General features: G+C 41.9%; 1 protein-coding gene across 1 annotated transcript in view; it reads right to left on the bottom strand.

Moving 5' to 3' along the window:
- The window catches only part of cacng8b (calcium channel, voltage-dependent, gamma subunit 8b), a gene marked incomplete at both ends in the record, with an annotated part of 46,555 nt that extends 36,231 nt beyond the window's left edge, over positions 1-10,324 (bottom strand). Inside the window, 2 exons of the mRNA XM_080426703.1 lie at positions 1,195-1,419; positions 10,294-10,324. Coding sequence (XP_080282829.1) covers positions 1,195-1,419; positions 10,294-10,324 — 256 coding nt within the window. The remainder of the gene's footprint in view (positions 1-1,194; positions 1,420-10,293) is intronic.
- Between the last annotated feature and the right edge of the window lie 6,736 nt (positions 10,325-17,060).

The raw sequence follows: 17,060 nt of genomic DNA on the forward strand, positions 1-17,060 counted from the left end.
TGCCGCCTGGTTTGGACCAGGCCCAGAGAGAGAGAGAGAAAGAGAGTTACGTCACTAGCATAGACTCCCATTGTAAGAATGGAATGCGGAAGTTCCCCCTCTATCTCAATGAGGAAGTTCCAATGTTTGGAACTACAGGAGGCAACGCCCCGCTTGGCGGCGAGATCAAAGCGTGACGCAACTCTCTCTCTCCATGGGTCTGGTTTGGACAAACAAGGTTTCAATGCACTGTCCATGTGAGCCAGAGTGGGTAGAAGGCATTAAAACATGTAGCTGATCTCTTCTGGACAGAAGAGTCTGGAAAGCAACGGCTTTGTTTGTCTGCTGTCGGCCACAGGCACACAAATTCTACTGTTGCCAGCAAACTCTGTCAGCAGTCTCTCTCTGCCACTCAGTCTCTGCTCTATAATGCAAAGTGTCTTGAGACAACTTGTTGTGGTTTAGCACTATAACATTACAATGTAAATTGAGATGTTTCCTGCCTATTAGTACAGTATGTATATCGTCTCTGTCGGGTGGAAACCTCATATGTCCATAACGGTTAATACTGTACTGTATGTTGGTTTGTTTACTGTCGAGTGAGGAAACAATGTTGCACATTAAGTAGCCAATCATCTGGGGAACCTCCCCCAAAATCATTTGGGGACCCCCCTGGGGGTCCTGACCCACAGTTTGAGAACCACTGGACTAATGCATAACTGGCCGGGGGTCCTTGAAATGTCAAATGTCAAAAAGTTTAACCCATTCAATGAGCGCCTGTGTCATTTTCGATTTTGAGTTATAACCATTATTTTATACTTTGGCTATTCAAAAATAGCAGATCTACAAGCTCATAGCGCTGCACCGAGTGCCGCGCTATGAGCTTGTAGATATGCTATTTTTTATAAAATCTTGAACATTCATTTGGTGCAAATCTTCGAATAGATGTTTTTTAAAGCGAACATTTGTAACTTTCGTTAAAAAAAATGTAATCTTTGCTTCTTGAGGTCCCTGGAACAAAATATTTGAGGAATGTTCGCTTTGATTTGCACAAATCTTCACGATTTTTCAAAAAAAATTGCAGAACTACAAGCTCATAGCGCGCGGCAGCTTGTAGATTTGCTGTTTTTGAATAGCCAAATAAATCTCAAACGACAGAGATGCGTTCCCGGATTGAAACCCCCCCCTTTCTCCCCTCTCGGGCCCCTTCCATACCTTCCAGGCAGCAGATCCTCCACAGGCCGGAGTGCGTGAGGGCCCCGGGGTCCTTCTTGTCCTTGTTGTGCGGGTCCTGGTCGGACATGTTGGCCGTGCTGTTGCAGATCATGGCGCGCGAGTACAGCCAGTAGTCCGTCGAGATGGACACCGTCATCAGGCCGAAGGCGGCGAACGCCCCCACGGTGGTGAGGAGGATCTGGATCCCCTTCTCACACACCATGCCTGGATGACGGAGGAGGAGGAGGAGGAAGAGGAGGAGGAGGAGGAGGAAGAAGAGGAGGAGCAGGAGGAGGAGATGAGAGTGAGCAAGTAAGTCGGTGTTCATTTCGGCGACTAAAACTTGTGACGCAAAATGTTCGGCGAAAAACGAAATAAAAACCAAGCAATGATGACTAAAACTATGACTGAATATTTCCGTCTAGTTGTTATTTGTTGACAATTTTGTCAACAAATAACAACTAGACCAAAATGTTAGGGCGAGACTAATAGTGGAGAAGAGATCCAGTACAACTAGGACTCTTTGCTTGGTTGTGTGCGGGTGACACACAAAAAAAATAGCCGATCTACAAGCTCACAGCTCAGGTTGTGAGCTTGTAGATCCGCTATTTTCGGCACGCAGACGCAGCTAAGTGTACATCAGGCATTACGACGCCATCACGTCAAAATACATTTTAGCCGACTAAATCATCTATAGATTTAATCGACTAAAATCGTAAACTAAAACTAGACTAAAACAAAAAAATGTCAGGTGAGTAAAATATGACCAAAACTAAATGGAATACTATTCAAAAAACTTTTGCGCGGCGTCTTATGCCTTATGACTAACATTTGAAAATAGTGAAAATAACAGATCTACAGCGACGACGTGAGCTTGACAGTACTCAACTCAACTCAAACTCTGTTAATAAAGCACATTTTCTACGACCAAAGGTCGACCAAAGTGCTGTACAAGGTCAGAATAAAGACTGACAATGACAAAGAAAAAACAGATTAAGACAAGAAGACAAAAAGAGGCAAAACAAATAGTGCATTACAAAAGGGCTAAAAACAGTTATACAATTTACACAATCAAACTGTGTCAAAGGCCACGGTGAAAAAATGAGTCTTCAATAAAGATGTATAGGCCACTAGTGAACGAGCAGAGCGAATATGAAACGAATATGAAGGGGTCAATAATTATACTTTGGCTATTCAAAAATAGCAGATATACACATTACTCACAAATCGAGGTTAAACGCTTGTTTTATTTGTATTACATTTTTATCCCACGATTTTGCAACCCATTTTTTCACCCAGTGCCAATGCCTAAGCTTGTAATCCTGGGCGCTACTCTCCCTCTGCCAGCCTGGGGAGAGCCCCGAACTGAGCTCATGTTTCCTTCAATGCATGAGGAGTGAGCAGGCCGCTTCTTATCACCTGACAGGGGGGAGTTTCCCCAGTAGGACGTAGCGCATGGAAGGAACACGTTATTCCAACCTGTTCCTTTCCCCTCCATCAGGCTCCCCGGCTGACCAGGGGGAGGCAGTATAGAGAACAGGATTACTGCATGTTTTTTGTGAGGGTACCTACCCTAGGGGACATGGGGAGAACATGCAAACTCCACACAGAAAGGCCCTTTCGCCAACCCCACCTAGGGTATGGGCACTGATGACGCGGAGGAGAGAACACGCCCCCAGCGCCCACAGAGTCCCCCGGCGGGAATCGAACCCAGGACCTTCTAGCTGTGAGGCGACAGCGCTATCAAAGCAAACGCTTGTTTTAAACAGTAGCTAACATTGTTTTAGGTGGTTCTTCAAAAATGTATACTGTAAGGTATACAGAGAGAGGAACGATTGATCAACGGGGATAATTATTCTACAGTGACGCCCTGGCACACTGTTTCTCAATGTTGGCTCCAGGGACCGTCAGGGGTCCAAAAATGAACCCTTTACAGGTCTGTAACTTACATTTAAATTAAGTTAAATGAACACTGAGGACTTTACGGTGTAGATCGGGGTCCCAGAGATGAAAAGATGGTATGGTCAAATGGTGGTCCTTTGCATAATGCATATTAAACTGGGTTTCCTGGAAATTAAAAAAGGTTGAGAATCACTGCCCTGGTATATACGTGTGAGGGGAAGGGAATCCACGTCACGTGAGTGTGCTGGAGGTGCAACCAAAGGCGCTTCTTGCGTGGATTTGGCTTTTCTTGTACTGTGGCTCAGGAGCTTAAAAAACTGATTTTGGACGTGCCGTTTTCCTCTTTTTATGTTGTACTGTAGGTCCCTGGGGTTGTGGTTATGATACTTAACCTTACTTTAGCACCATTAAAGGACCTGAATCACTGGCTTCTTTCAAAACTGGCCTGAAAAAGCATGTGTCAGAAAACTAAGAGGAGATAAAAACGACCTGCCTGACATCATAGTGAAGATTTTGAGAGCATCTATTGTAGACCAAAAGGTCCGAATGGACCCTGAGGGGTTCTGTACAAATGGTTCCATTACATTCTCCAAGTTAAATTAAAAGTATAGATTGATGCCCCCGGAGATAGCAAATTGTATGATGGGGTTCCGTGGACTAATGCATTGACTTTGAGGATCACTGATCGAGACCAGTGGTTCCCAAACCTTTTAGGTGGAGACCTAAAAGAGTCTCCCCGGGACCCAAACTAGTGAAAATAGCAGATCTACAAGCTTGTAGATCGGATATTTTCACTTCTTCTTAAAGGGAAGACCACTTTGGTAGAGGTTTGGGTTGTGTAGTTACCTTGCCATGATGTAAGAAATAAAAGATATTTGCTCCAGTGATCAGAAATTGATCATTCTAAATTATGCTCCTCATTGACTTACATTGTACACTGAAACGTCTCTCAAAGTCACTCTTTTGGCATGTAAACGAACGCAAACAAAGTTGAATCAGACAATATAGAGTACCACAAAATCCAGCAGTTTTTTTTTTTAAATAAAAATGTTAACTTCCTGTTGATTTTGCCATTTTTATTAGGAAGAATTTATCCGTGGATCTGGAGCCGGATCCGGATCTTCAAAATAGTAAAATCAGCAGGAAGTTAACATTTTTATAAAATAAATAAACAGCACTGGGTTTGGTGATGTTCTATATTGTCTGAATCAACTTTGTTTGCCTTTGTTTACGTGCTAACAGAGGATCTTTTTTTCCCGTAAATTAACGCCCTACATCGTCATACTATACAGTGTCTCACAAAAGTAGCAAAAATAGCCCATAACGCGTCGCATTGTGAGCTTGTAGATCAGCTTTTTTTTTTTAAAGTGAACGCGGTTAAGTCTGTGGGTTTAAGAACTACTGAACCAATGAAAGTATCAACAAGACTAAATAATAACTACATCCAGTGGAACGCAGGTTCTTTTTTTCCCCTCATTTCCTGAAAAAGTGACAGTTTGGGACACACAAGGTTCCCTCTCGACAGCGACCATATCTTTCTTTAGTTTTGATTTTGGATTGTTCTTTCATATTTGGCAACGTAACACTGTGTATGTATGCTTTCTCCTGCCAATAAAATCCCCTTCGAATTGAATTGGGAGTGTGGGGGAGGGAACAGTAATAAAGAAGAGAAAGGGAAGACAGGAAGAGGAGGAGGAGGAGGAGGGGAACATTAGATGTGATGAAAGTGTCAGTGGCGGAGGTCAGGTTGAACTCTTCTTGAACGTTGTTCGCATGACGAGCGGAAAGGAAACAGGATTCAGGAAGCCCAGAAATAGCACGAGCGAACGGGATGGGGTGGGGGGGGGGGGGGGGGGGGGTTGGAGCCTGGGGGAGGGGGGAGGGGGGGTCATAGGGGCCAAGTGGAGACGGGGACACAAAGAGAGGAGAGGAGGGGATGGTGTTACTCAGTAGAGAAGGTGAGATGGAGAGGAGGAGGAAGGGTATGCGTCAGTGTGTGTGTGTGTGTGTGTGTGTGTGTGTGTGTGTGTGTGTGTGTGTGTGTGTGTGTGTGTGTGTGTGTGTGCTTGTATTACCCAGCTAGATTTCATCAAGACTGAATCTTCATCACATGGTAAAGGTGTTGTCCCCCCCGAAAGATCAAAAATGGTCGAACGGCACGATTACAAGCAAAGTCAATGCAAAGACATGAAAAGTTCCAACTGAGGCTAAGGTTGTCCCCCCCCCCCCCCCCAACAACGCAGACCACCAAAGTGGAGGGATTCAAGTGAATAGACAGATATTTGGCGAGAGGAACGTACCTTATAGGACTTCTACACTGTATACACAGTGTTAGTGGCGTTCATGTGATCAACCAGTTTTGCTATTAGAGATTAATTCGGTTTGAATTTGCCTCATGACTATAAGCCCAGTAATAACAATAATAATAAACTGTATTTGTATAGCACCTTTCATGACATCAAATGCAGCCAAAAATATTTGTAATAGATTTACATAAAAAATAAATTAAAAAAGTATGCGTTCTTACTTTAAAAAAAAGCAATAGATTGTTTAACAGATGTTTTTCATGAGAGCATTCTAATAACATCCTCACATGGTTTCTGACACGTATGAGTGCCTCATTGCAGTTGGTGTACCTATGGTTTGTGAATGATGCCCGTTGTGCCTATTTTCCCTGCATGTCCTCACTTGGGATATTTATGTTTTATAGTTTCACCTCGAAAAAGATTCAGTTTGGGGTTAGGATTAGGATTAGGCACTAGAGGTTAGGTTCAAGGGTTGGAGTCACGTTGCTTGCGTGTATGCTTGTGTGCGTGCGCGATGGTACGTGAGTGTGTGTGTGTGTGCGTGTGTGTGTGTGACGGATCCAGGTGGTCTCTGGCATGTCCTTGAAGGAGAAGTTGGGTGCTGAGTCAGCCTAACTAGGCAGAAGGCGAAGGCAAGGACTCCATATTCATGAACCTGCACAGCAAAACCCTCAGTGTTCATTTAACCGTGAGTGCGTCAGTTGCAACCTTATGGGATTCGTTTGGGTCCATTAATTTAAGATCAATGAAAATCTTCCCTGCAGATTTTACCGTGTGACGCCTCCCCTCCCTATAGCGCCGGAGGCATGCCTGGAGGGGAGCGCACAAGCGCACCCTGATGAGTGTATACCGCAAACTTATACAGTACTTCCACAATAATAAAAATGCTATAGGACAGACGTCCTGAGTTAAGTGTCACAAAGTGTGCTCTACTGACAGTACTTTAAAGCAGTGGTTCTCAAACTTTTTCATGCGAAGGGCCCCCCAAATGTATGTGTATTTGGCTGCAGACCCCCCATCTGGATATGTTTTGTGCCAGGGACCCCCAGAAGAGAAGATGTGTTTAAAAGATTAAACATTATTCAAAAGTTTCCAAACATTTTCCAAAAATAGCAGATGTACATCTGGTATTTTTTGAATAGCCAACATATACATGGATAAAGTGGTTAAAATGATTGTGCATGCTACATTAACTACTTTTGCTGGGGACCCCCTGGAACCCCCCAAGGACCCCTGGGGGTCCCCGGAACCCACTGTGAGAACCAATGCTTTAAATAATTTTGGGACTAATATAGACCCTTGGCGTCCCACAAGGCTTTATATTAGGCCCAGAATTATTTATTTTTATATATAAATGATACATGCAAAGTTTCAAGCATTTTGAAATTTGTTGTGTATGCAGACGATACTAATATTTGAGGTGGTACTGGGGAAACTGAAATTATGGTTCGATTCAAATCAATTATCACTTAACCAAAAAAAAACAAAATTCATGATGTTTGGGAATAGAAAAATAGACTTAAATACACAGGTTGAGTTAATGATTGATAAAGTAATATTGGAAAGAGTTAATGAGAATATCTTTTTGGGAGTTATAATTGACCATAAGTTCAGTTGGAAAGCCCATATAAATCATATACGGACCAAAGTGGCAAGGAGTATTGGGGTACTATATAAAGCAAAGCATATTTAAAAGTTACAAGTCACTGTGCACTTTGTACAACACGCTAATACTGCCATATCGGACCTACTGTGTGGAGGTGTGGGGAAACACTTACCGCAGCAACCTTCAACCATTATGCACAATCCAAAAAAGAGCAATAAGAATAGTTCACAAGGTAGGATATCATGATCATATACAAATGCATTGTTCTTAAGGTCTAACACATTGAAGTTTCTAGATCTAGTTGAATTTAAAACAAACAAATTATTTACAAGGCAAGGAATAAACTACTACCTGGAAATATACAGAAACAAGGATAGGGAGGGGTGGTATGAATTGAGAAGGGAATTGAATTGGAAACATCTTGGTGCTCTCACCGCTCTGAAGAGCACGTGCATATCTGTCAGTGGAGTGAAGGTATGGGATGGTTTAGGATGATGTCCAACATTGAAAAAAATGTAATACAATTTAAAAAGCAGTTTTTTTTTGTTGAGAAATATAGACATGATAATTGAGGGATATATGGAAAAAAAGATGTATACAGTATATAATTATACTAATTGTATAGGCGGGTATATATATATACACATATACATATATATACATATATATATATATATATATATATATATATATATATATATATATATATATATATATATATATATATATATATATATATATATATACATATACATATACATATACATATACATATACATATACATATACATATACATACATATACATATACATATACATATACATATACATATATATACATATTTATATACATCATATTGTATATATATATCATATTGTATACATATGATAATATATAAGGATTAGGGAGTGTTGCTTGCTCTGTATAACATGTTAATACATAATAAAATAATAGTTCATTGATGATTGAGGGGTATGGTATGATGTGGTAGTGTTAGTGTTTGTATACAGTATGTATATTTGAATGTGTGTATATGGGTATATACACACATTCGGGTGTATATTTGTGTGTGATTGTGAAGTATGAAGTCTTGAATGTAAATATTGAATATTTTTGAGTGTTCGTTCACTATGAAGTTTGTAATTGATGTAACTAACTTAAACCAACATGTATAAATAAGCTTTGAGCTTCAGCCTATGCCTTTCCGATCAACCAGAAATAAATGTTGGATTGCGGTGTGTAATTTTTCATGATTGTTGATGTGGATCGAAATAAACTAAACCTAAAGAATGACGGGTGCAGACCACGGAGGTTGGGGGTTCAATTCCACCGTGGTGCTTCCCGCTTCGTCGAACGTCTATACGAACACAATAGACTCTGTGCACAGCAGCCATAATTGGAAAGAAATTGGGCCTCTTCCTTACTTCCTTCACAGGTGTTACCAATGATGCTAATGAAGGCTCTGCTCCATTTAGCAGTGGTTTTCAAACTTTTTAATTTCAAGGACCCCCATAACTCCAAGAGAGTACGAATGGAACCAAATGGACCCTTCCGGGTCCATTTGGTTCTATTCGTACACTCTCAGAGTTACACACCCGTAAGGGGCCATTTGGAATCCTCTCTAGGAACCATAAAGGTCCCAGAGATCCACTGGTGTAGCAGAGTGTTTCTAGTGAGCCAACATGCACAATACCAGCCACCCAGTGTTGATTTCGTCGACTTTAACTATGGCGGACTATCTTTTTTCACTGACGAAAACAAAATAAAAACTAAGCTACAGATGACTAAAACTAAGACTAAATATATTGACAATTTCGTCAACAAATAAAAATTTGATATTATGGAGGGACTAGTGGAGAAGACATCCAGTAAAACTAAAAGGCAAGTCATTTTATGTTTGGTTGCGCTCGGGTGTTGAGCGCTGAAAATGGCAGATCTACAAGCTCACAGATCGGCTATTTTCAGCATGCAACCAAGTGTAAAATCAGGCATTACGACACCATCACGGCACCGCCAAAATACATTTTAGTCAACTAAATCAACTGTAGCTTTAGTCGACTAATAATCTTGTGATATTTAGTCGACTAAAACTAGACAAAAACTAAAACATTTCAGATAACAAAAATATGACTACAACTAAATGGAATGTTATCCAAAAGACTATGACTAAAACTAAATCAAAATTTGCCGTCAAAATCAACACTGCAGCACCCTGACTCTGTTTGACCAGAATGGAACAGAGCCTTCATTAGTATCATTGGTAACACCTGTGAAGGAAGTAAGGAAAGGGGCTCAAAGTTTTCCCAATATGGCTGCTGTGCATAGACCATATTCACACGGCGGCCATGTTTCTATGAAGTCAATGAAAGTAGCCACCCCGGGTGGCGGCACTTTCAATGTTAAATTCCAATATGGCCGCCGTGTGAATATGGTCTATAGAGCTCATCGGCCCATGTTTGGGTGAGAAAAGCCGGGGTGGTGGTGGGATATTTGTCAAGGGATAGGAGTGTTGGGCGGGAGGAGAAGGACGAAGGCTCTACGACGTCCTCCCAGTGGGGGCTCCTCACTGGGAGGAGGTGAGTCCGTAGGATACAACAGCAGTGACATCACAGTGACATGTGTGTGGGGGAGGGATCAATTGGCATAGCGACTACATTGAAAACAAACAAACAAAGAAACAAACAAAAATGAAATGTGTGCATTTCTAATTAACCGCAGCAGCGGTCTGACAAACTAATGAAGGCCTGAGTGCCTACACACATGCACACACATTCTCAGTAACTAAGTACATTTACTCAAGTAGCATTTTTCACTCCTGCTCCACTACATCTCCACATTACACTCCACACTTGAAAACCTTAGTTACAAGTTACGTTGTAGATTTAGATTATTATTACAACACATGCAATTAAGCCCTATTTTATTCAAAAATAGCTGCTCATATGCTCACAAGCTAAGCCCACAAGCACACGACGTGTCGCGACTGTGAGGCATTGTAATTGCATTGAGCTTGTAGATTTGTTATTTTTGAAAACATGTAGAACAGTATATTTTGACGGGCTATAGTTTGTCCACTAATGTAAAAGTTATAATACAGGTCTTTTACTTGTAACAGAGTATTTCTATACTTTTACACACACACACACACACACACACACACACACACACACACACACACACACACACACACACACACACACACACACACACACACACACACACTCAGTCATGCTAGGAGTTGTCAAACAACCACAGCCCGAAGCCCCTTCAGGTGGAATTCTTACCTGACGCCGTGTTCCTATCCTTCGACTCCATTTTGAAATGTTTGGCTTCCCCGTTAGTGAAGAATGAGCTGTCCCCTCAAGCCGGACAGCATCCATCTACTGTTCTCACTCCAAGCCCCCTCTCTCTCTCTCTCTCTCTCCCCTTGCCTCTCTCTCTCTCTCTCTCTCTCTCTCTCTCTCTCTCTCTCTCTCTCTCTCTCTCTCTCTCTCTCTCTCTCTCTCTCTCTCTCTCTCTCTCTCTCTCTCTCTCTTCCCCTCTCTCTTCTCTGTCTCTCTCTGTCTCTCTCTCTCTCTCTGTCTCTCTCTGTGTGCTCAACGTTGTGCTGGTGGAATGCTGCTGGTTGTGGTGTGGAAGGATGCTTCTTCTGTCAGCAGAGAGCTTCCACTGGAGAGGACATGATGGCTGGTTCTCCTGCAAACACACACAAGACAGGAAGACAGTCAGTTTCACAAAACTGTTCAATTGCATTTCATTCAGTGTTGATTTCGTCGACTAAAACTATGACGAAAATTGTTCGTCGACTACCTTTTTTCACTGACGAAAACTAAATAAAAACAAAATAAAAACTAAGCTACGATGACTAAAACTATAAGACTAAATATATTGACAATTTCGTCAACAAATAAAAACTAGACTAAAATGTTAGTGAGGGACTATAGTGGAGAAGAGATCCAGTAGAACTAAGAGACAAGTCATTTTATGTTTGGTTGCGCTCGGGTGTTGCGCTCTGAAAATAGCAGATCTACAAGCTCACAACGCGTCGCAGCGCGACGCATTGTGAGCTTGTAGATCGGCTATTTTCAGCATGCGTAAGTGTAAAATCAGCCATTATGACGCCATCAAGGCACCGCCAACATACATTATAGTCGACTAAATCAACTGTAGATTTAGTCGACTATAATCTTATGATATTTAGTCAACTAAAACTAGACAAAAACTAAAACATTTCAGTTGACAAAAATATTCAAAAGACTACGACTAAAACTAAATCAAGATTGGCTGTCAAAATCAACACTGATTTCATTTCAGGGCTGTCATTTGGGGTCAGAGGGGATGATAGTTGCCATGGACCCCCATGGATGATAGTTGCCATGGACCCCCATAACACTGAGAGCGTACATTTGCATACGCTCTCAGAGTTACAGACCGATGAGAACGTCAACTTCACAATCTGTTCAATTTCGTCAAATTTTGTCTCATTTAATTGTATTTAATTTAATTTCGATTAAATTCAAAGGGTGCTTCATTGGCATGAAAGAAACATTTACATCGTTTACATTACCAAAGTGAAAATGAAACAAACCAATCAAAACCAAATGAAAAGAGTAAAGAATTGTACGTACAGTACAATAAAAAAGGGACAGAAGACAAGACATGTGTAGACACAGCTGTGTCACATTGCATTAGAAAGAACTAGCTTACAAAACCAGAAGAATGGTGCATTTGCTGTTAGCATCAGTTATAGTACATGTCACTTTGTAAGCATGGGTACTTTGGTATAACGCGCTTGGAACAAATAGCAATATTTCACGATTTAGCTGTCACTTGGTATAAAACCTTTTTCCAGTGTATTTAAGATAGTGAAGAGGTAGCAGTGGTTTTTCAAATAGTATTTAAAGGTAGTTGCACGGATCGTTTACAGCAGTTCTGTGTACCGAGATCAACTCGGTGCACAGATCAGAGCAGGGGTGCACGTTCCATCATTTCAGGGGCATCATTTAGGGGCCCCAGGAGACGGCCATCGCCACCCTCTAGCGTTTGCATTTAACCTCAAATTCAGGTCTTTTATGCAAATCGTTGCCGTCGGGAAGAAACCTTATATCTCCATATTCTAACTTTTTGTGTTTTCTTTCGTAAATCAACGCCCTACTTGATCGCACATGCAGCCTCAGACAAAAGCGTCACAAGATCCACAAGCTCGAAACTTTGAGCTTGAAGATCCGATACTTGCTATTTCTTTATTTGAATCCTGAAAAGTAACTGTTTTGGACATATGAGGTTTCCACCCGACAGCGAACGATATTTGGGAGACCAGTGCCATCCACCAGCCGGCTTGTCACACTCTCCCCAGAAATGGATGTGTCCCTGGGACTTATCCGGGTTGGAGGGGCGGTCGCACCTCACCAGCGTGTTGGAGGAAGGAGCCATCCACCCAATAGTACTGGACCCAAAGCACCCCACCTCCTCCCAGCTGAGAATCCATCAGTGTGATGCCAAATGAATGCACCCTGCAGCCGAGAGGGTGTTTGCCGGAGTTGCGTCAAGTCAACGTCACCAACGTTCCTGCCTTGGATGCCAGAAGTGAAGAGCCACCCCGACCAGGTGGCAATTGCTACCCCCTAGCTTTCGCATTTAACCTCATATCGCAGCTGCTGACGTTGATATTACATAAGTATGTAAGTACGTAATTAAACTGTATTTATTAAAAACAAAGTCAAAACAAAGTTAAACAGTGCTGTACAAAATAAACTAGAAAAAGCGCTCCTCAGAGCACAGGTCTCCGCCAGGTCAGGTAGGTTTTTTGTGGGTCAGCAATGTTCAAAATTTGCCAATCAGGCTGGGATATGAAAATCCCAGCCTTCGGCCTGGCGGAGACAACAATAAAGTTAAATCTAATTGAAACGGAGGTCGCCGATAGCCGAGTGGATATGTGGCATACCACATAGGCTCTGTTGCCTGACAGAGAGTTTCAATTCCCAACCCCGACGGACCTTTGCCACTCCCCGGCTCTCTCTCTGTCTTTTATATCGTTTCGAACTTGTAGATCTGCTACTTTTGCTACTTTTGAATTTGAATCCTGAAAAGTAACAGTTTTGGACATATGAGGTTTCCACCCGACAGAGACGACACATTAAAAAAAGAGCTAAAACAAGGCACATAAGAGCAATAACACATAAATAAATCAAAGCAAAAACATTAACCTGCAGAAGTGAGTCAGTCAGGTAAAACCTGATAAGACAAAGTGCTTACGAAACAGAATGTGTTTTCGACATACTCTTGAAACAGTCAACTGACTCAGCATTTTTTGTATAACTAAAGGTAGAGAGCGTTCCACAGAGTGGGAGCAACCACTGCAAACTAAGGCCCCGGTCACTGTCGTTTTGAGACTGGTCCTGGGTACAACCAGAAGACCTGAGAGACAGTACCGGCCTCTGAGCAATTTGGTGCCTTGGCTTAAACCCATTAAAACCGGGAGCACATCTCTGTCATTTCAGATTTCTTTGGCTACTCAAAAATAGCAGATATACAAGCTCATAGCTATGAGCTTGTATAGATCTGCTATTTTTTTTTAATAAAATCGTGATTTTTTATAAATATATTTTTAAAGCGAACATTTGTACCTGGCAATAAAGGTCTTATCTTATCTAGTTTGAGGCACGTGTGGTAAAGTGATCACCATCGTCGCACACTGCAGCTCATGGCTCTATAGCTGACTCTAATCAAACAGATTGTTAATCTCAGCTGTGCGTGTTTCTTTTAAAGAGGTTTTGCACCCTGAGTGCGCACGACACCCAGTAATGATTGTAAACAAGAAACCTGTCTATACTGTACATCTGTACATCCTCCGTGTTCAGTGGCGGCCTTAGCGATGCTTCTCCCGTTTCAATTCAAACGGGGTGGGGGGGAACGAGGGGGGGGGGGGGGTGGCCGGTGCGAGGGAGGGGAGCCCCCTTGCACCGGGGCCCTCTGTCTCTCGCTCGCTCGCTCGCTCGCTCTCCCCAATGCTGTTAATTTACACCTATTTAATAATAACCTGTGTAAAATGTGGGGCATTGGGAGGTAAAGTGGAGACACTTTATTGTGAAGGGACGACAGGAAGAGGAGAGGTGTTGTTGCTGCGAAGTTGTCGAGACAAGATGGCAGTGCGCGGTATTGAACAGTCAAAACTATTTGTATCAGTACGAGTTGAAATATGCCACAGACACTTTCAAACGAGAGTGCGATGCACAAGCAAGACGTTAATCATAAAGGTGGACCGTGGACACACTTAACCACTTGAACTGAAAAGCTCTGAGGAGACTGAACAATGATTATCACAAATGCTTAAATCAACTTTCCCCCGAAGCTGTCTCAAGCGCAGACGCATGGACGTGCCGTCCACCACAAGTTACAGGACAACCTGTGAGTAGCCTCTTTATTGCCTGAACAGGTCAGCTGAGCAACGTTATAAGGGATACAGCATTGTTATATTTAAAAGCACATCAACACTCTTCTCTAGCCTATCTCTAGCTCTCAGCTCAAAGCCTGTATCAACAGAATAATGTCATAGACAAGGGATAAGTGGTGATGATTATGTTCCATTCTAAATGATAGAATTTAGCTTTAGAGTTTAGCTTGTTGGAACGGCAGGCTCCGTCGCAGACCTTCTGTGACTCTCCGACGATGATGTGTTTTGGTAGAAAATAATAGAGAGGATATGATATAGATTACTTGTAGTAGTTTAGAGTCCTATAGTTGCTCCACTGCAAATGTAAATGTCGCAGAGCAGCCTCTTGCGGACCAATGTTCTCTATGTTCAGCATATTGAAATGTATTGTAACATGTATTCCCAGTCCCACAGAAGGTGCACACATTCTATTCTATTGTGACTGGAATGTCTAATACATTTTTTTTTATCTGCATTGCACAAGAAGATGCTGTTCTGGGGAAGCGACTATAGCTGTGTAGTGCAGGGTGCTTGGTGCCTGAAGAGCTGATTGATTAGAACACGGGGAGCATCTTGGGTGGATTGCTATTCTACTGTGGTTGGGTGATTAGAAATCCAAGGGTGGAGTTTGCAAAGTAGATAACAGCTAGGAGTGTAGTGGGGAGAGGTTCAGAGGTTGACAGGTTGACACTTCACCTCTCCATTCGAGTTGTTAGAATTTTCAGTTACAGTTTGTTCAGCTGTACAATTTTTGTTTGGTTTTGTTGTACTGGCCTGGAACCAATTAAAAGTGTTTTGTCTTTCTGCAAGCCTGCCTTCGTGGCCCATTCTTTCGTCATTTTTCACGGTTTTCACTGACTTTGTGCCGAACTCCCACTGATCGGTGACGGTAAACATGTGTTGTATTTGAAAACCGTTGACCTGGACAGCACACCGGCATGCCTCGGCATACCATTTAAAAACCACTGGCTTAACCCATTAAGACCCGAGGCCGATTCTACAAATGTTTTCTGAAAAACCTATGTTGCCATATCAGTGGTGCTCAAACTTTTTCATGTCAAGGAACCCCCAAAATTATATGTATTTGGCCGTGCCCCCCCCAATTCAATGTTTTGCACACATTTTCAAGATTTTTCAAAAATAGCAGATCTACAGGCGCAATGAGCTTGTATATCTGCTATTTTTGAATAGCAAAAGTATGCTATATGCCAAAGTGTGCTAAATCTAAAATGATGCTTTCCCGGGTTTTAACGGGTTAAGAACCACTGGCTTAATGTACGGGATACTGTGTCGTAGTATGCCTGTCTCGGACGCGGGGAAAATATCTGATCTACAAGCTCACACCACATTGCGCCGCAATGCATTGTGAGCTTGTAGATCTGCTATTTTCTGCACGCAACACCGCCATGACGGCGTATAAATCGGGCTGAAGAAGACATCAAAGTAGTGTCCCAGTATTATCCAAGGCAACTCACCAGAGAGGGACATGTACAAGGCTCCTTAATCCACTAAGACCGGGAACGCATCTGTGTGTCATTTTAGATGTCTTTGTGCTATTCAAAAACAGCAGATCTACAAGCTCATAGTGAAAATGTGTGCAAATGTTTGAATATATATTTTTAACTGAAAACATTTTGAGTCAAATCTTTGCTTCTGGGGGTCCCTAGTCCCTACTACAAAATATTTTGAGATGGGGGTCCTCGACCAAATATATATAATTTTCGGGGTCCTCGACATGAAAAAAATTGAGAACCACTGACATAGAAAGAAGGATTTAGAAGACATTTAGAATCTCCCAGAAAGCAAAGATTTGAGTTACAAATGTTCGCTTTAAAAAATATATATTCAAAGATTTGCACAAACCTTCACGATTTTTCTAAAATAGCAGATCTGCAAGCTCATAGAGCTTGCAGATCTGCTATTTTTGAATAGCCAAAGAAATCAAAAAAATGACCGATTCTTTCCCGATCTAAATGGGTTAATCCTCTGTGGTGTTGCTATTAATTTGGGACTTTCTGAATCCTCGTTTCTATCTAAAGGCCAAAATGAACTGGAGCTTTTTGGATGCAGTGTTGTCAAACTGTTCCGTTCCTTAAAATAGGTTGAATAATGTAAGTCAAGGTGACAAAGCGGTGCAGTCATTTACAGCAGTTTGAACTTCATTTTGTCATCCTCTGCTGGAAGATGAGGGACACTTAGACTTAGCATTATGCAGGTGCACAAACAAACGGTGAAATGTGGCACTAGGGTTAGCGTTTTTTTAATCAGCAGGGGGGGGGGGGGTCTATTGTCTGTCCCAAATTCATTGTTGTGCCAATTAACCCTCCCTATTACATTCCTTTGTGTTTGCCATCGCTATACGCTAGTACCCTATATGCTAGTAGCCATTACCCTACATACAGAAAAATAATGGTTCTTTAAAAGGCTATATGGTTCTAGTACTAAAGAACCATTTGATCTAGTGAATGGTTCTTCGTGTTCCTCATTTAGTTCTAGATAACCTTTTTTTTGTCAAAGTTCTTTGAGGAATCTTTGAACTCAAACAAAACAATCTACAAGGCCAACATGTGTTCATAAAGCACGGCGAAGGCGTGGACACCGCGGTGGATTTGAACCCCA

Source organism: Gymnoscopelus braueri (genome assembly GCF_963280865.1).
Source record: "Gymnoscopelus braueri genome assembly, chromosome: 4".
In the NCBI taxonomy this organism is placed as follows: Eukaryota; Metazoa; Chordata; class Actinopteri; order Myctophiformes; family Myctophidae; genus Gymnoscopelus; species Gymnoscopelus braueri.